The sequence below is a fragment of the Loxodonta africana genome, chromosome 1, assembly GCF_030014295.1.
Source record: "Loxodonta africana isolate mLoxAfr1 chromosome 1, mLoxAfr1.hap2, whole genome shotgun sequence".
NCBI classification, from domain to species: Eukaryota; Metazoa; Chordata; class Mammalia; order Proboscidea; family Elephantidae; genus Loxodonta; species Loxodonta africana.
In genome coordinates, this window is record NC_087342.1 from 46488653 (window position 1) to 46508801 (window position 20149).

Below are 20149 nucleotides of genomic sequence, written 5' to 3' on the forward strand. Positions count from 1 at the left end.
GGGGGTGGCAACATTTCATATTCTGTTATGCATGGGCTCACCATGAGTCAGGGGCTGACTTGATCGCAGCTAACAACAATGTAACAGGGTGATTAGAACAGAATAAATGAATTAATTCACCAAAATAATGCAATGGGGATTAATTTTACTCTTTTATTGCCAACTCAGTGCTTGGTGCTGTGCCACCTTTTAGAAGGCAGTGCTAAGGTGGAATGGACCACAGGGTCTAAGATTCCAATGGCCTGGGGAGAAGCTGGGGAGAGGGGATCCCCTCTCCACTGCACAACCCTAGACAAGTCACTTAACCTTTGTGAACTTTGGTCTCCAGATTTTTAATGAGATTTGTTCTACCCTCCCTGCTTCCCAGTTTTGTTGTGAAAATAAAAAGACGCTTTCGTTGTCATTGTCTACTTTAATGCGTTAACAGCAATCTGAAATTGGAAGCATTACATTCCAGGTTTTGCAAGTGGAAAAGCAGTAACTAAGGGGGTTCAGCAATTTTGTCATCTGTCTAAGTGGTAGATTTAGGATTCCTACTGGGGTCTGCCTGACTCCAAAGCCCTCCTCTTCCACCAGCTTGCTTCCTGACCCCTTAATCAAAGGAACTGGCATTCCTGAAATGACTCCACAAATGACCAAGGGCTGGTCATTGAAGTGAACTGTGATCCCTCAGACCACAGGAACATCACTTTATTACAGGTGAGCCTTAGTTTACTGTGCAAAGGAAAGACTGTACTACTTACTGTGAAATTACATACAGGTTCCTCTGGGAAAAAAGAGAGAGAAAAATGATACAGAATGATGCAACAAGTATTTACCCTATCTTCTATTAGTAAGATTTTTTTTCCAAGTTTTTTATTGATGTTGTCAACAACAATCTCAGTCCTCCAATTAATCTTCCATATCTCTGTCCCAGTAATCTAAGAAGTAAAAAAATCAGATCTTGTTAATACCCTGCTTAAACCTTTTCCGTAGAGGCTCCTGGCTGTTTATAGAATAACCTCTAAACTTGTTATCATGGCATATGAAGTCATCAATATGTTCCCTAGTTTTCTTTCTCTACTAGACTTTTTTTTTTTCTAGAATATACACTTTCTCCATTGCACTGGGTCAACTCCTATACATCCTTTGACATCCAGCTCAAATTTACTTCTTGGGAGACTCCTCCAACTACCCACAGTCAATCCCTTTCTTAAAGTCACTTTCTAGGCATTTTGCCAAAGGGGCTAGCTAGCACTATTCTCAACCTCTGCTGCTCAGGCTGCATCCCGAGGCTGTGAGCCCTTTAAGCACGGAGAATGAACACATCTTTCTACTCTATTCCCAGTACAGTGCTTTGCATATATAAGATGTTCAATAAGTGTTAAATAAGCTTATACAAAAGGAAACTAAACAGGCTCTATAGTAAAAGAAGTTGAATAAAAATCTGGAAAATAAGAGTTATAAATAATTTAAAAAGGGAAAGTAATCCTTTTGAAAAGAAAAGTTATTGAATGTGAATGCCAAATTGATAGAATTAATGTTTGGCACAAAACCTTAAGTGTCAAGAATACAAACAGACATTGAGTTATCATGACACACAGATTACAAAGCCTCTCAAGTCCTATCACCCTTCCACCTCAGGATTCTACAGAACAAAGGTAATTTGCAGCTCTAGTTTAATATGTCTGAGGGTGGGTTTTGCATTTTATTAAAGCATTTTATGAAAGTAAAAACATGGTAGGGTGTTTGTGGTAAACCCACTCTGGGAGAAGATGGGCTAAACAAGGTTAGGTAGTGTCTGACTGTGGGCATCCTCAGAGCCTTTAATGCATGGGTGTGTGTTGGACTCTCCAGGAAAGGACATGCTATGTGGCATGACCTAAATCTATTGGGCCATACAACTTTTTTTTTTTTTCCATTCAAGGAGCATTCCACACGACAAGTGTTCAGACAGAACATACTCTGGGAAACACTGTCCTAGTTTCTTGGATGCCATCATTAATCACTTCACAGAGATGCTCAAAAGCGAACACATTGATCGTTGATACAGAAACACACAGACACAACAAGTGAAGTTGCATCCTATGTAAACGTTGCTTCAAAATGGTGAAATAGGTAGTTTATTTTCAGCAAAATGCCTCCTCCTCCTTCAGACATCTGTTGTTCCTCCTGAATGTTCAATCTCTCATCTGATCTACTTTTTCTGAGTGGAAAGAGCGTGGGCTTAGAACTATTTCTCTTTATCTTAATAGCTTCATGATTTGTGGCAAGAAATTTCTAAACAGAGAAACTGTGCTATGTCCATCAAAATTGTGCAACAGTGTGGTGATTTTATCTGGGCTTTCTGAACCAAAAATCAATGGAATCCATAGTATTTAAGGATTTGGGTGAAGCTTTCAGGTGTAAGAAATGGGCCCCTAAGCTCCATTAGCACCTACTCACCTGCCCAGGCATGATGTTCAATTTCCTGTCCCTCTACTGAAAACATTTGCCCTTGCCTGTTTTTCACACTCTCAGAGGAAAAGGATTCTTCTTCCTAGTCAATCCCTCGCCCATTCCACTGAGTTCTCTTTCCACCGCCTTCCTTCTCCTTCAGCCATCTGTTGTCCTTACTGAATGTCCAATCTCTCTCTCTGCTGGTTCCTGCCCCTCGACCTCTACTACGCTCAAGTACCTCCAATCCTGAAACACCCAAACAGCAACACCCCTCCTCTAATCCACATTCTTCTCTATTTATAATCCAGATTCTCCTCTTTTCTCCTTCGAGTTTCTTTAAAGGTTAATCCAGATTTTCTAAGTCCACTTCCTCAATTCTCATTTACTTTCAGCCCATTAAAATTTGGTTTCTTTCCTAGTAACCAGTATTCCTCTGATTGTTGAGTCCAAAGGAAATTTCTCACCTCACTAGGTCTCCCTGTCAGCTTTGATGCAGTTGGTTGCTCTTCCCTCTTTAAACACCTGACTCCCTTGGATTTAGTGGCACTGCGCTCTCCTGACTGTCCTAGTTATTGGATCAGTCTTTGTGTTTGTTCTTCAGAAGAGTCTCCTGCTCAACTTAACCCTTTAAAGTTGTTTTCCCCAGGAGTTGAGCCTCAGTCCACTTCTCATTTGATCTACTTTTTCTGAGTGATCTTGTCCATCTATGTGTGTGTGATATCCAAATTTCCATACATCCAGCCCAAACCTCTTACCGGAACTTCAGACTCATATACGCAACTGTTTATGGGACATGCTTACCAGGGAGTCCCTCAAGGACTTCAAGCCCAGCAGGTTTACTACTGAATCATGTTTATACCTCCACCGTTTCCTTGATGGCGGCAGTACTTACTTACACAGTGACTAGAAAACACTGACTTGGTTTGAATTACAGCTCCAGCACTTCCCAGGTGTGACACTGGGTAAGTTACTTAACCATTCCAACCCTCATTTCATCTGAAAAATGGAGATGACCATGCCTAGATAGGTACTGAAAAATTAAATGGAACGAAGCAGAGCATCTGCCCAGCAGAGGTAAACTATCAATGGCAGCCACCATCATTATTCCCTACACTCCATTTTTTTTTCCTCAACTCCCTGCATTCTCTATCTCATTTGGAAGTGCTAGCATCTATCATCAGAGTCACAAGGGCAGAAACTTGGGAGTTGTATTTGACTCTTTCCTCCCGCTCACTCCACACAGACTACCTATCACAAGTAGTCTAAATAAGGTGCTAAATAAGGGCCTGGGTGACACATTTTGTGCTCAACTGCTAACCTAAAGGTTGGCAATACAAACCCACCCACTGGTACCATGGGGGAAAAAAAAAGGTCTGGAGATCTGCTTCCATTAATATTACAGTCCAGAAAGCTCTATACAGCAGTTCTACGCTGAGGTTGCCCTGAGTAGGAATTGACTTGCCGGCAACTAACAACAGCAACGAATATTTCTCAAATCCTGCTACCCTTCTCTACAACTACTGCCTTAATTCAGGCTCTCACTCCCTCTCCTCTGAGCACTTTCTCCCCAGTCTTAGGCTCCTTCTCCTACCCCCAAATTGCCTCCATATGGTGAGCTGGAGTGAGCTATCCCAAATAAGATTTGCCCGTGTTACTCTCATCCTTAAAGCACATCAGAGTCTGACCCCCCAGTCAGCTTTCAATAAGTGCCAGTGACTGAAGGAATAAGTGAAATAAAAATATTGAAATGTTGATGATATTTTGATGTTTTATGGAGTTAGTGATGCAAAATATGTGCAATTGGCACAGTCCTGAAAATTCTGGGTCATGTAATGACTGTACCATGAATGGCCTCAATGTTATCATCAAGGGCCACTTCTTAAGAAGGCTGTGTTTTTAGCCTTACAGGTTGGCAAAGCTGGAAAGGGCCTGTGACAAACCTCATTGGTTGTCTACCAACATCTGTTCTTAACAATCCCTTGCCGATCTTCTCTGAAGACTTGAAAAATGAAATATTCACTTTCATGGCTTTTCTTGGTCCCCTAGGTGGCTCAAACAGTTCAGCATCCAACTACTAGCTGAAAGGTTGGCAGTTCGAACCCACCCAGCAGTGCCTTGGAAGACAGGCCTAGTTATCTGCTTCTAAAGGGTCACAGCCTTGAAAACCCTGTGGAGCAGTTCTACTCTGCACACATGGGTTCGCCATAAGTCAGAATGGACTCGATAGCAACTAATAACAAAAGCACCTTTCCTTACAGCTAAAGGTCGCAAATGAGACTTAAGTAGAAGTTTGCTGTGGAGCTTCTGGGAAAGTTTTTAGTCTTGGTAAAAGGGACAGGTTTTGACATCCTTTTCATCTTCTTTTTGCCTTAACCAGAAATATGAAGCCTGGAGCTGTGGGAGCCATCATGAGATTGAAGAGAAAGTCAAGAAAATCTCAGACGTGTCAGCCTTGACACCCTTGGGCTCCTATGATTGGACTCCACGAAGAAAGAACCTTGCTCACTGACTCTATGGTTATTTCAAAGTGCTCACCTGGTAGGGTAATGTCTGTCCTTTTGAGGGGGAGAACTGGTAAGGAATACAGCTGAGAATTCTTTCCTTAGAATGACTCTCCCTGAACAGTGTAACAAAGAAGTAGGGGGCCATGTTAAAGTAACAGCAAATTAACACCAACAAGCTGTTTCCAAGTTTTCACAGCTCTAACTACAGGTTAGCAAAACCTACAATTAACACTCTGCTCCATGCATTTCAGGAGTTATCATGGCTGCAGGTTCAGAGGTGGAAGGAGAGAAGAGGCCCCATAGACTACCAAGCAAATTTTTCAGCCACACCCACCTCCTCAATTTCATTAACACCTCCCACCTAACTCACAGAGATAGCTATGCTCTGCCAGCAACTAATGGATGCACAGAGACCATCTGCAGCAAATGTTTATACAGCCCTGGTGGAAATAATACACTAGTTCTAGGGTTCAACTTCTCTGTATGTAGAATCCAGCATAAAATGAGTTAATATGGGGCCATCCAAGAGAGTCTATTTAATTATAAAGAAAAGGAGAAACTTGATTAGAAGGCAGAGCCACTTATACATAATTGCCATGACCTGTTTTCTAGTGTATTAACGCATCCCAGTTCATCTTAAATAAAGTCACAGGGAAAGAGGAAAGAACACTAACAAAGAAATGAATGCAAACTGGAAAAATGAAGTGTAAGTTTATTTTTCTGTATTTTAAATATAATAATAGCCCGCTCTAGGCAATGGATGTATTCTTTAAAAGTAGTAGTGTAATTGATTTTTGCTGATAAGTCTAATTGCTTTAAAAACCCTCAAAAAGAAATATTTAGAGAGATATTTTTATGTGTCATTTATTGTTTACAGAGTATTTGTATTTCTGTTGTTTAGATCCAGAGTTTCACAGTTTGAGTTTCCTGAAATTGAGCTGTACCTGCATTTATAAACCTTTGCACTTAACTTCATTTCTAATTCACATTCAACACTTGTCTCTTCTCATTATAGCAATTACTTTAAAAATCTAAGTTTCATGGTTTTATTCAGTTCCACTGAAACAAGTACTGCATTTCAAGAGACTTACTTCTGAGCCCCCGTGAGCATCCAACAATGTGTGTTTGTTTTTTTTTTAAGTCTCAGTACTACCGCAGTGGGTGAAAACTGAGGTCGGTCTATAACTGCCTGAAAGACTTGAGGTGCAGTAAGCACAATGAAAAAGATAAAGCCCTATTATTGGTCCTTTAGAGGAGCCCTGGTGACATAGTGGTTAAGTGCTTGGCTACTAACTGAAAGGCTGGTGGTTTGAACCCACCAGCCACTCCAAGGGAGAAAGATGTGGCAGTCTGCTTCCGTCAAGATTTACAGCCTCAGAAATACCATGGGGGCAGCTCTACTCTGTCCTATAGGGTCACTATGAGTCAGAGTAGACTCGGTGACAGTGGGTTTGGTTTTTTGGGTTTAGTATGGTAATGTGCTTGATTTCTCATACACTAAACAGCAGAATGGTGAATTTTACCGTTTTCCATTTCTTGTACCTATAATAAATTTGGAAACAGAAAATCACCTAATGTAATAATGCCTATAATAGGCCATGCATGATGGAATAATACTTATCTCTGTTTGAAAGTACTTATTATGAGCTCTGAGAAGGGTTTAAAATACATGTAGGTTTAAAATATATATATATTTTTTTATGTCAAAATCAAAGACATTATGCTGTATTTCCCTTTTTCCTGAAGCACAAAATTACTAATATGTCTTTTGTGAAATAGAAGACTTCAAATGCTCACTGTATTGAATGCTGCAATATTCTGCCCAGATCCTTCTCTTTCAAGACTGAGGCATTTATTTCTCCAGTTGCTGAGTGTTGGTGGCTGACAGCTCCTACTGAGTCACTCTCAGGGATCTGCTCTTGGCCATAGAAAGTCAACTACACTAAAGTTACAACCCTGCCCTGGGGATAGCCTGTAGCTAATGACCAGTCAATGCCCAATGCCATGTCTTCTCCTCATACTGGAACCACTCTGAAGATCCAATTCAGCTGTAGAGCTCCCCATGTGATCCACTGAGACCTTTGTTACATCATGGCTCAATGACTCTCTCTAGCCAATACTGATCCCTTTACTCCATCACAAATGTTGATCTCAAGAGGGCACCCCATAAACTTTCTGCACACTAATCTCCTTCTCAGAGTTTGTTTCCTGGGAACCCAATCTAAGAACCACATTTTGTCATTCTCCCTAAGATGGTCATCATCACGATTATTTTCTGAACCATCTATGGAAGAGGGTCTCAGGCAAGTCCAATTCAGGGACAAGGCTTCCCTGGCCTCTTCTCAGTGCCCTGAGTACTTGGGTATAAAGGCAGAGATAAAAATGTCTTCATACCTTGAGCAGAAGTATGGATAGAGTACTCAAATGGTTATTTGTTGACATGCATTGAATATGAGCCATAATTCTATTACATATTTGTCAAGGGCATTTTAGTCAAATCTAGTCCTGGTACTCAAACAGGTGCACACATGCACATGCACACAAGCACACACACACAAGAAAGAGATAAATGAACTTAAGGAAAGAAAAAAATATTATCTTAAAATGTTTAGAATATGAGCTGCGGATTAACTGTGGACCCCTTTTCCACAGAGAATACCTATTATTAAAAATACCTAAAAATGTGTATTAAAATAATAGCCTGCTCTCTAACTGTAATTAAACTGCAGTTATTTCATTTTGCCTAACATACAGGTATAATAATTTAGTTTTCCCTTCTCAGCCTATAATTGAGATAACAAACAATTCTATGTAGAACCCCAAGCATCCCACCCATGTTGTTTACTCCAACTCAGGGATCTCTCTTTACCTCTCCTATTTCTGCTCTGGCTTCAACCCATTGCTTTCCCCATATTTATATTCCAGTTTGCACTGTAAATGCAAGTAAGCATAAACTTCAAGTGATCAGGGGTCAGAGTTTTTTTTTTTCTTTTAAGAAAGTATCACTTATTTTTAGTTTTTGTTTTAGTACTTTTGGTTTCTTTATATATACATAGTCCTACTTTTATCAAGAAAGCCCCACGTGTCTGTCAATTTGTCGTACTGTGGGGGCTTGTGTGTTGCTGTGATGCTGGAAGCTATGCCACCAGTATTCAGATACCAGCAGCGTCATCCATGGAGGACAGGTTTCAGTTGAGCTTCCAGGCTAAGACCGGCTAGGAAGAAGGACCTGGCAGTCTACTTCTGAAAAGCATTAGCCAGTGAAAACCTTACAAATAGCAGCAGAACATTGTCTGATTTAGTGCTGGAAGATGAGCCCCCCAGGTTGGAAGGCACTCAAAAGATGACTGGGGAAGAGCTGCCTCCTCAAAGTAGAGTCAACCTTAATGACATGGATAGAGTAGAGCTTTCAGGACCTTCATTTGCTGATGTTGCATGACTCAAAATGAGAAGAAACAGCTGCAAACATCCATTAATTATCGGAATCTGGAATGTACAAAGTATGAATCTAGGAAAATTGGAAATCATAAAAAATGAAATGGAATGCATAAACATCAATATCCTAGGCATTAGTGAGCTAAAACGGACTGGTATTGGCCATTTTGAATTGGACAATCACATAGTCTGCTATGCTGAGAATGACAACTTGAAGAGGAATGGTGTTGCATTCATCATCAAAAAGAACATTTCAAGACCTGAAGTACAATGCTGTCAGTGATAGGATAATATCCATATGGCTACAAGAAAGACCAGTCAAATTTATGCACCAAACACTAGGGCCAAAGATGAAGAAATAGAAGATTTTTAACAGCTGCTGCCGTCTGAAATTGATTGAACATACAATCAGAATGCATTGATAATTACTGGTGATTGGAATGCAAAAGTTGGAAACAAAGAAGAAGGATTAGTAGTTGGAAAATATGGCCTTGGTGATAGAAACAATGCCGGAAATTGAATGATAGAATTTTGCAAGACCAATGACTTCATTGCAAATACCTTCTTTCACCAACATGAACGGCGACTATACACATGGACCTCGCCAGATGGAACACACAGAAATCAAACTGACTACATCTGTGGAAAGAGACGATGGAAAAACTCAATATCACCAGGTAGAACAAGGCCAGGGGCCGAATGTGGAACACACCATCAATTGCTCATATGCAAGTTCAAGCTGAAACTGAAGAAAATCAGAGCAAGTCCATGAGAGCCAAAATATGACCTTGAGTATATCCCACCTGAATTTAGAGACCGCCTGAAGAATAGATTTGGCGCACTGAACACTAGTGAACAAAGACCAGACGAGTTGTGGAATGACATCAAGGACATCATACATGAAGAAAGCAAGAGGTCATTGAAAAGACAGGAAAGAAAGAAAAGACCAAGATGGATGTCAGAGGAGACTCTGAAACTTACTCTTGAATGTCGAGCAGCTAAAGCAAAAGGAAGAATTGATAATAGTAAAGGAACTGAACAGAAGATTTCAAAGGGCGGCTCAAGAAGACAAAGTAAAGTATCATAACGACATGTGCAAAGAGCTGGAGATGGAAAACCAAAAGGGAAGAACACGCTCAGCGTTTCTCAAGCTGAAATAACTGAAGAAAAAATTCAAGCCTCCAGTTGTAATAGTGAAGGATTCTATGGGGAAAATATTAAACAGGAAGCATCAAAAGAAGATGGAAGGAATACACAGAGTTATTATGTGTATTTAGTCAATGTTCAACCATTTCAGGAGGTAGCATAGGAGGCAGGACCAAGATGGCTGACTAGGTAGAAGCTACCTTGGATCCCTCTTGCAACAAAGACTTAGAAAAACAAGTGAATCGATCACATACATGACAATCTACGAACCCTGACCATCAAACACAGATCCAAAGAGTTGACCTGAGTGACAGAGACTGAGAATGAACAACCACGGGGAAGCAGTGACTGTTTTCGGAGCCTGGAGCCAGCGTCCCAGTCAGAAAATCTTGGCACCGGGCTTTGGACTGGGTGCAGGGGAGCTGAGCACGGCATCCTGAGATGGCGCAAACATGGGACGCAGCCTTATCCCCCAGAAGTGACCTCGGGGGAAGCCCAGCCAATGCACGCAGACAGTGCAGTGACATGGCTGACAGGAGGAGAAGTTATCGAAAGGCAGTGACTGATTTTGGAGCCAGGAGTGCGGCGTCGCAGCCGGAGAACCTTGGCGCTAGGCTTTGGACTGGGAGCGGAGGAACTAACCATGGCTTCTGAGACAGCGCAAGCACGGGACGGGACGCGGGCCTGACCCTCGGGGGCAATCTCTACCCAGCCAGCGCACACAGTCGACACGCCCCTCGGGAATCTCAGATAAAACAGTCATCCCAAGCAAGATAAGTAACTTTGTCTATATTCCAGGGTGCTACTCTCTCCTATTTATCTGAACCCTCCCCACCCCTTCCCAGGCGGCTTCATTAACATTGGAATTTCCTGAGCCAGAGAGTGAACTGCGCTGCAGTTTTTCTTTCTTTCTTTTTTGGTCTTTTCCTAACCCATTCTCCTGGCCTGAGGGAAGCAGCTACAAAAAACCCAGGGACCAAAAATCCTTCCCTAATTGGACTAAAAACACAGAACCAGCTCCAGCCAAGCATAAGTGATCCACAGTCTTGGGCTTTCATCCCTACAGGGAACAAGGTGGCTATTACATGCAAAGGCATTTCTTATAGGGATCTGGCTGTAATTGTTTTAGCAGATTACTGGAAAGACAAGTTTCCCAGGTCTGATATCTCTGCGTATTCAACAGAGCCCTAACTGACCCACAATGGGGAACTGAGGGCTGAAGCTCCCCCCAGACCACCTAGCCTCCTGCCTTAGGGGTCTAAGGAGGGTGACACCTACCAATCTGTAGAGGTACTTGCATTGGGGGCCTGAGGTCCAGCTGCAGAGCCCACCCACCAAAGTGCTTTAGGAATAGAGACACACCTACCTCACTGGCACTTGGGGGAAGCCTGTCAGCATCCTGCCCCCCCCCCCGGAGTGTGAACCCCTGCTGCTACTAGAATCAGGTGCACACAACTATCACCACTACTTCTCTAGGTGGATAGGTGACAGTCTGCACCTCACACTTGGTGACCCAAAATCAGATTCGACTCAAGAATAGTGAATGGGCTCTTAGGCTTATATATCTGGTAACAGCCCAAACCAGCTGGTAATAGGACATAAGTGATTCAAGGGCTACAACAATCAAGACAGCGCAATCTAGTATCCCATTTACGTATATTGAAAGAAAACAAAACAAGAGGTAGCACATGATCAGGAACCCATGGTACTGAAGGAAGAAGTCCAAGCTGCTCTGAAGGTGTTGGTGAAAAAAAGGCTCTAGGAATTGATGGAATATGAATTGAGATATTTCAACAAATGGATACAGGGTTGGAGGTGCTCACTCATCTATGCCAAGAAATATGGAAGACAGCTTCCTGGCCAACTGACTGGAAGAGACCCATATTTATGCCTATTCCCAAGAAAGGTGATCCAACCAAATGTGGAAATTATAGAACAATATCATTAATATGACACGCAAGCAAAATTTTGCTGAAGATCATTCAAAAATGGCCGCAGCAGTGTATCGACAGGGAACTGCCAGAAATTCAGGCCAGTTTCTTAAGAGGACGTGGAACCAGGGATATCATTGCTGATGTCAGATGGATCCTGGCTGAAAGCAGAGAATACCAGAAGGATGGTTACCTGTATTTTATTGACTATGCAAAGGCATTCGGCTGTGTGGATCATAACAAACTATGGATAAAATTGTGAAGAATGGGAATTCCAGAACACTTAATTGTGCTCATGAGAAACATTTGCATAGATCAAGAGGCAGCTGTTGAGACAGAACAAAGGGATACTAATTGGTTTAAAGTCAGGAAAGGTGTGCATCAGGGTTATATTCTTTCACCATACCTATTCAATCTGTATGCTGAGCAAATAATAAGAGAAGCTGGAGCATCAGGATTGGAGGAAGACTCATTAACAACCTTCAATATGCAGATGACAGAACCTTGTTTGCTGAAAGTGAAAAGGACTTGAAGCACTTATTGATGAAGATCAAAGACCACAGCCTTCAGTATGGATTGCACTTCAACATAAAGAAAACAAAAATCCTCACAACTGGATAAATGAGCAATATCATGATAAAAGGAGAAAAGACTGAAGTTGTCAAGGATTTCATTTTACTTGGATCCACAATCAAGAGCCATGGAAGCAGCAGTCAAAAAATCAAAAGACGCATTGCATTGGGTAAATCTGCTGCAAAGTACCTCTTTAAAGTGTTGAAGAGCAAAGATGTCATCTTGAAGGCTAACGTGCGCCTGACCCAAGCCATGGTATTTTCAATCGCATCATGTGCATGTGAAAGCTGGACAGTGAATAAGGAAGACGGAAGAAGAACTGACACCTTTGAATTGTGGTGTTGGCAAAGAATATTGAATATACCATGGACTGCCAAAAGAACGAACAAATCTGTCTTAGAAGAATACAACCAGAATGCCCCTCAGAAGCAAGGATGGCGAGACTGCATTTTACATACTTTGGACATGTTGTCAGGAGGGATCAGTCCCTGGAGAAGGACATCATACTTGGCAAAGTCAGCAGAAAAGAGGAAGACCTTCAGTGAGGTGGATTGACACAGTGGCTGCAACAATGAGCTCAAGCATAACAAGGATTGTAAGGATGGCGCTGGACCTGGCAGTGTTTCGTTCTGTTGTGCATAGGGTCACTATGAGTCAGAACCGACACAACGGCACCTAACAACAACAACTTTTATCAGTAATTTTACATAGATGATACATATCGTATCAAGCTTGTTTTTTTCCTCCTTTATTTTTTTTTTGCTTGGTTCCCTCTCCCTTTTGCTCCTCCTTCGCTTAGTTTGGCCCCACTCCTTCTAAGAAACTCATATCAACATCTATGTGTGTCCTTCATACTCTTTTTAGTACTCAGAATATTACACAGATCTATGTACATAAACAGTTACACACACGTATATGGAAGGCCGTTTGTACATTCTTCTGTATTTTCTTTTCTCATTCACTGTCTTTCTTGAAGTCATCTGGCATAGACATAATTCATTTTTTAAAAATAATAATACATTACGGGAATATATCACTATATATTCAACCATTCCACCATTGAGAAATATTTGTTTCATTTTTTTTCACTATACACAATATTGCAGTAAATATTACCTTTCCAAACCAGATCTTTAATCTATGGTATAAATTCCTAAGAATGGAATTGCTGGGTGAAAGGGCATGTATATTTTTAATATTAGCATATATTGCCAAATTACTTTCCAAAAAGGTTATAAAAAATTGCACATTTCTATCAGCAGTGTATAAGGGTATGCTTTTTCCACATAGCATCCAGTAACAGGTATTATAGTCTTTTTCAAATTTTTGCCAATCTTTTAGATGTTACACACTTACACCTCACTTATCGAGTATTTTGCTATCTAATACTTTGCATTTACAACAATACATCTTCTCCTCACTTGCCAACTATCTCGTTATCTGACATTTTGTATTTACAACAACAGTAAAGAATCTTCTATCCAACTATTTTGCACATTAATGACATATGTCTGGCACCAATGAATGCTCAGGTGCAAGGAGAGAGTAGCGCTAGCTATGATGGTTATCTGTCAACTTAGCTGAACCATGATTCTCAGTGGTTTGGCAGTTATGTAATAATGTAATTTGGCAGTTATGCAATGATGTAATTTGGCATTTATATAACAATGTAGTCATCTTCCATTTTGTGATCTGATGTGGCCATCTTCCATTTTCACATAACACTGATTTTGCTTAATGATCTGGTCTTTGGAACCTAACCCTGTTGATAAGTGAGGTGAAGGTATAGTAAAAAATCTACTGCCGACTCTTTTGCACGTTAACAATGTATGTCTGGCAGTAACGAATGCTGAGGTGCGAGGTGAGAGTAATGCTGGCTGCAGCGGACTCGCTATGGTTGGTGTCACCCAATGTGGTAACTCATGGTGTCACTCCCCCATGGACCTCCTCTCGTACCAGCCCCAGCCTGCACAGGGGAGATGTCTGGGCTTCTGGGACTCGCCTCCCAGTAGCAGGTGCAGGTGGCTCATGGTGACTCCCAGATCCAAGTGGCATGGAGTGGCTACAGTAAGCCAGGAGATCTGGTGGCCTATCTGGGTATACAGTGGCCATGCAGGAATGGTCCCCATCCCCCCACTCTTCACTCTCATGCAGTCCCACCCTGGGTCTGCACCCACTGTGCTGGGGTCCTTTCAGTGTGGCCAACCTGCCTGGCTCCAGAGAGCTGCGTTCTGACACCAGCCCTGAGCTCCAACTAGCTCCCAACCCAGCAAGCTGGAGAGCAGAGAGAGGAAGAGACCAAGGGAGTAGAAGGAATGAAGGAGAGGCTGCAGGGGAGGAGTTGGGAGAGAGGGCAGAGAAGGAAGGGAACAGGAGCGGAGAGGAGGAGGGTGTTGGAGTGGACCTGCCATGGTGGATGTGTCACCTGCCAGCCCCAAGATGCAAGGAAGAGTGCAAGGGGCACCCTGCATCCCCACGTCCCTGGTCATCTTCCGTTTTTGCATAACATTGATTTTCACATAATGAACTGGTCTTTGGAACCTAACCATGTCAATAAGTGAGTGGGTATACTTTGCTTCCTTGGTCTACTAATGAATTTAAGCTTATTTTCATCTGATTATTCACCATTTGGCTTTCTCTTTTGCAAATTGATTCTTCACAGCCTTTGCATATTTCCTATTGTTTGTATTATTAGTTTGTAACAGAATTTTTTCCTTTTGCTTTCTACGTTAACATTTTATCTGTTATTGACATTTTGAATATTTTTCCAGATTTATCTTTTGTCTAGAGAATTTGTGGTATTTTGAATTACATATTTATATTTTGTTCATTTATGGTACTTTGGTGTATGTATCATATTTTTACAGGAATAATGTGCACCTTCTGCTTTTGTTTGCAACTGCACCCTCCTCCCATGAGGTATTTTTGTAAACATGTTATGCTAATTGTTTTTACAGCAACATGTAAAAAATTGGTATAGTGGCGCTTATGAAAATATTTCACAGTGGGAGGACGTGGTTGGCAAACAAACATAGAAGGTGCATTTATTTGTGCAAAAATACAGTATTACAAGTATACACACACATACTTATAAGGTCTTTCTTTGACGGTTTTAGAATTTCCAGTCTTAGGTTAAGTGTTCTGACAAAATTGTCTTTTAGAGTTTTATTTTTACATTAATATTTATCCCATCTGAAAGTTAGTAGTATATATCATATGAAATGAGGGTCAATTTTTATTTTCTTTCAGTTGTTCTAGGATCATTTGTAAAAAAAAAAAAAAAAGAAAAAACCATACATTTCTTACTCCATTAAATCAACAACTATATTAATTGTGATCTATTTCTAAACTTTCTATTCTCTTCCTGCTATATATATTTTATTCTAATAGCTAGTTCTGATAGAAAATCTATTATTTTTCCTTTGTACAGTTTTTTTTGTTATTGTCAGGTATTCTTTAAAATAAGCTTTATGATTATTTTGTCCAAGGTTTCCCCCAGTCAAAATAAACAAACAAACAAAAAGACTCCATCAGGATTTTAGTTGGTAACGTGTAAAATTTGCATATTGATTTTGGGAGATCTTTTTTATTATTAATATTTTGAGACTTCACATTAAAAGACATACATACCTTTTCATTGATTTTTCATGTGTTTTAAGATTTTACCTGATTTATATAGGTTTCATGTCTTGTTTTTTTTAGCTTTAGTCTTACATTATTTATAGGTTTGGTCACAATTATAAGTGAAATTTTTTTTCTTATGTTCATTTTTAGGAGTTTAGTGCTAGAAAAGAAAAAAAAGACTATTGATTTCTGTGTATTTATCTTCTATCTAGCCATTTTACAATTATTTTTATTAATACTGTGTTATAGATTGAATTGTGTCCTCCAAAAATATGTGTTGTAAACCCTAACCTCTATACAGCCCTAGTGGCACAGTGGTTAAGCGCTTGGCTGCTATCTGAAAGCTTGGCCGTTTGAACCCACCAGCCACTTCATGGGAGAGAGATAGGGCAGTCTGTAAAGATCACAACCTTGGAAACCCTATGGGGCAGTTCTACTCTGTCCTGTAGGATCTCAGTGGGTAGGAACTGACTTGCAACAATGCGTTTGGGTTATATCTGTGGTTATAATCCCTTTTGGGAATGGATGTTCTCTGTTATGTTAATGATGCAGTATAAGTGTAAGGTATATCTTAAGTCAATCTCTTCTGAGATATGAAAGAGATTAAAAAAGCAATCAACCAAGCAGAGATGGAGGAAGAGAGATGCCAAGTCACATGAAGATCACTAAGGAACCAAAGGATAGAAGCTCAAAAGAGACCAGGACATTTCTCCAGAGCCAACAGAGAGAGGAGGCCTTCCCCTAGAGCTGGCACCCTAAATTCAGAATTCTAGTCTCCTAAACTGTGAGAAAATAAATTTCTGTCTGTTAAGGCCACACATTTGTGGTAGTTCTGGTATAGCAGCACTAGATAACTAAGACATACTGGTAGTGCTTTTTTTCCTTAATCTATCAGGTTTTCTAGATATAAAACCAAACCAAACCTGTTGCCATTGAGTCCATTATGACTCATAGTGACCCTATAGGACAGAGAACTGCCCCCCATAGAGTTTCCAAGGATTGCCTGACCGATTCAAACTGTAGGCCCTTTGGTTAGCAACCGTAGCACTTAGCCACTACACCATCAGGGTTTCCACTATGCCACCAGGGTTTCCATACAATCATAGCATTAACAAAATATATAGTTTTACCTCCGATTTTTCAGTGTTTACAGTAGTTATTTCTCTTACATTGTTCATTTGTTGAAAGCAGTGCTTTAAAAAAAAAGGAACGATGATAGCAGGCACCCCTGTCTAATTTCTAATTTTTATTAAAATGATGACGTTTTTGCCACTTAGGGTGCCAAATCTGTTAGTTTGGGGTAAAACACCTTTATTATAATTGAGTAGTTTTCTTCCACTTTTGTTTTTCTGAAATGACCCTTGAATTTTATCATGTACCTTTTCAGTGACTATTCAGTTGATTGTCTGATTTTTCTTCCTTCATTTATTTATGTACATGATTACATGGTCAGACTTCCTGATATTGAACTACCCTTGCTTTTTTTTTTGCATGTGTTTAATTGCAATTTTTGTAAATTCCTAAGAAAAGTTTACCAAAATGTGTCAAGTATTAATCACTATAACTTATAAAAGGGTTCCATGATCTCATGAATTTGAGAAGCACTGGACTAAGCAAAGCTAAATAATGGTACTTCCTAGAATCTTTAAGTCTAATACACATTGTGAATCTTCAAGAGAAGGGTAGAGTACAGCTTATTTATTGAACTTTATTTGATAACCTATTTTCCTCAAACATCCCATGGGACCAAATTAGAGCAGAACAAATTTTGGAAAATGCTCATATGGAGATAGCATGCTATAACGTGCAAATGTTTTCATCACATGAGGCCAATTAAATCATGAGGCACAGGCAATAAATCAAAGATCACAAGTATATGATGCCAAAACCATTAGTCTGAGGAAAAATAACTTATTTAACCAACATTTTGTACCAATTGTACTCACGTTCATTTATACTGCATTTTTGCCTGGGTAAGCCCAAATGATTGATGTTTCGGCATTAAACGGACACAGCTGAGAGCACAGAGTGGTCCAGAGACTGGACGTAATCCCAGCTCCAGCCAAATGTTAATCTGTGATTCCAGGAAATAATGCAGTTTCACCTGTACCCACCCTTCTCTACAGCGCAGTCCATGGCACCATGACTCAGGTTTGCATGTGGTACTCACCAATGACATACTCCACCCTGAAGAGATCCCTTCTGGGGTCATATGCACGATTGAAGTCTATCTGGATGTAGAAAGGCTGTCCTCGACGTACAATCAACTTGTTGTTGTCATACTTGTCAGTGTGGTGGTCCACCTTGTTGCTGTCCCATCTCTCCTTGAACAGGTAAACATTCACGACGTTCAGATAGTCTATGCACAAAGAAAGCAATAGAGGAAGAATGTTAGGTTTGGTTTAAATAGAAACTAAAAAACAAGATTATTTTTCTTGAAGACACTTGGCAGCAAGGTATGTTGAATAAAACTCTTTATGAGAGTCAGCCAACTTGCGAGTCAGTCTCACGTGACATTACTGCTTTTGAAGAAGAGTCTTAGACTTTTTCCACCTTATGGTGTCATTTCAGACCATAGGGCACTCACTCGGGGATAGATGAAGCAGTATTTATAATGCCTATCTTATAGATTGGAAACCCTGGTGGCGTAGTGGTTAAGTGCTACGGCTGCTAACCAAAGGGTCGGCAGTTTGAATCCACCAGGTGCTCCTTTGAAACTCTATGGGGCAGTTCTACTCTGTCCTGTAAGGTCGCTATGGGTCGGAATCGACTTGACGGCACTGGGTTTGGTTTTTGTTTGATCAAGGACATTGGCTGTTTGCTGACAGACTTCTTGCCTTCCATGCACGAGACCCAAGTTTCATCTCTGGCCAATGCATCTCATGTGCAGCCACCACCAATCTGTCAGTGGTGGTTTGCGTGTTGCTATGATGCTGAACAGGTTTCGGTGGAGCTTCCAGACTAAGGTGGTCTAGGAAGAAAGGCCTAGTGATCTGAATATCAGCTGGTGAAAACCCTATGGATCACAATGATACAATCTGCAACTGATCATGAGGATGGCACAGCACTGGGTAGCATTTCATTCTGTTGTGCATGGGGTCAAATTAGTTGGTGGCTGACTAGATGGCGGCTAACAACAGTGCAAGCATCTCATAGATCTAGACACAGAAAAGCTAGGACCAGAGTTCAGGTCTCCAGATTCTCAGGCTCATGCTGATATACTTTAGGTCTGATGCTTTCCATTGTGACCAGCGCTTCACTGTGTGACTGGCTAGGGATAAGTCGGAAACAGTCACTCCAATTTTCTCATCTTTTAAAAGGGAAGAATCAAATCTGACATAGTCTCAAAGGGATGTTTCAAGGACAAAGTTGCCCATGAATCCAAAATTCTTCTCTTAACTAAGGAAGGTTCAAATAACCCCTTCTTCTGTAATTCTAAAACTAGAACTGGTCACTCAAAGGCAGGAAGCGAGGGGCAGGTTTGGAGAAAAGGCCCTAACACGCCTATGTTCCATGTCGTGCTTCCCTAGCTACTAAATGACCAACCTACAAATCACGCCCCGATTTGCTTGACTCCAAAATCCACATTTTTTTTCCCTCTGATTTTTGGAATCAAGAGTGTGAATGTTGGCTATACATAAGGAGCCCTGGTGGTACAGCGATTAAGTGCTTAGCTGCTAACCAAAATGTCGGACGTTCAAACCCACCAGCCACTCCACATGAGAAAGATGTGGCAATTGGATTACCTAAAGATTAAAAAAAAAACCCTGGAAATCCTATGGGGCAGTTCTCCTCTCTCCTAACGTTCGTTATGAGTTGAAATTGACTTGATGGTAACAGGTTTTTATAACTTTGCATAAATGACATAAACTCATTTCCTCATTCATAAAATGTAGACACTAACATTTATTTCACAGACTCACATAGAGACTACCTGAGATCACTGAATGTGAAGGTAACTCTTAACTACTCAGCTACACTGTACTTTAGAAAATCTAGTCTAAAAACAGATTTCTGCATGTGTATTTGGAGTTCTAATGGGCCATCGGGAAGGGAAGGCTGGGGGTGGATGGGCTCTCTGGATATGTCCTCGGTTGGAGCCATTTCACGTGGCCTGGTGCTCAGTGGGTTGTTCTGAGTGCAACATTACTGCAAACGGAGAACGCAAGCTGCAGTTTTATTTTTACTTCATCTCAGAGCCCAGCTGCAGCACACGGCCCCCTGAAGGGCACTTTCTTTCCATTATGCTGTGGGCTGAATATGCTTAATTTTCTAGACCTCTCTCTTCCAGGCTGCCTTCCTTCTAAGTTCCCTGGCCTTATTGAAGTCACAATCCCCAGTGTTAAACCAGCCTAGGAGAAAACATGAGAATCATAAACATCACAGCTGAAAAAGACCTTAGTAATCAACTCATCTGGCCTTCTTTCTTAACACAGTGCCTTTTAATGAGGTCTTTTCAACAACAACAAAAAAATTTCTAAGAACCACAAGTCCTCAGAAATGGGTTCAATCAATTTT

The 20149-nt window shown here is 40.8% G+C and overlaps 1 protein-coding gene across 1 annotated transcript in view; it reads right to left on the reverse strand.

The window, feature by feature from the left end:
• Window positions 1–20149, reverse strand: part of F13A1 (coagulation factor XIII A chain) — a 235395-nt gene that overhangs the window by 201423 nt on the left and 13823 nt on the right. The window contains exon 3 of the mRNA XM_003417863.4: window positions 17802–17990. Coding sequence (XP_003417911.1) covers window positions 17802–17990 — 189 coding nt within the window. The remainder of the gene's footprint in view (window positions 1–17801; window positions 17991–20149) is intronic.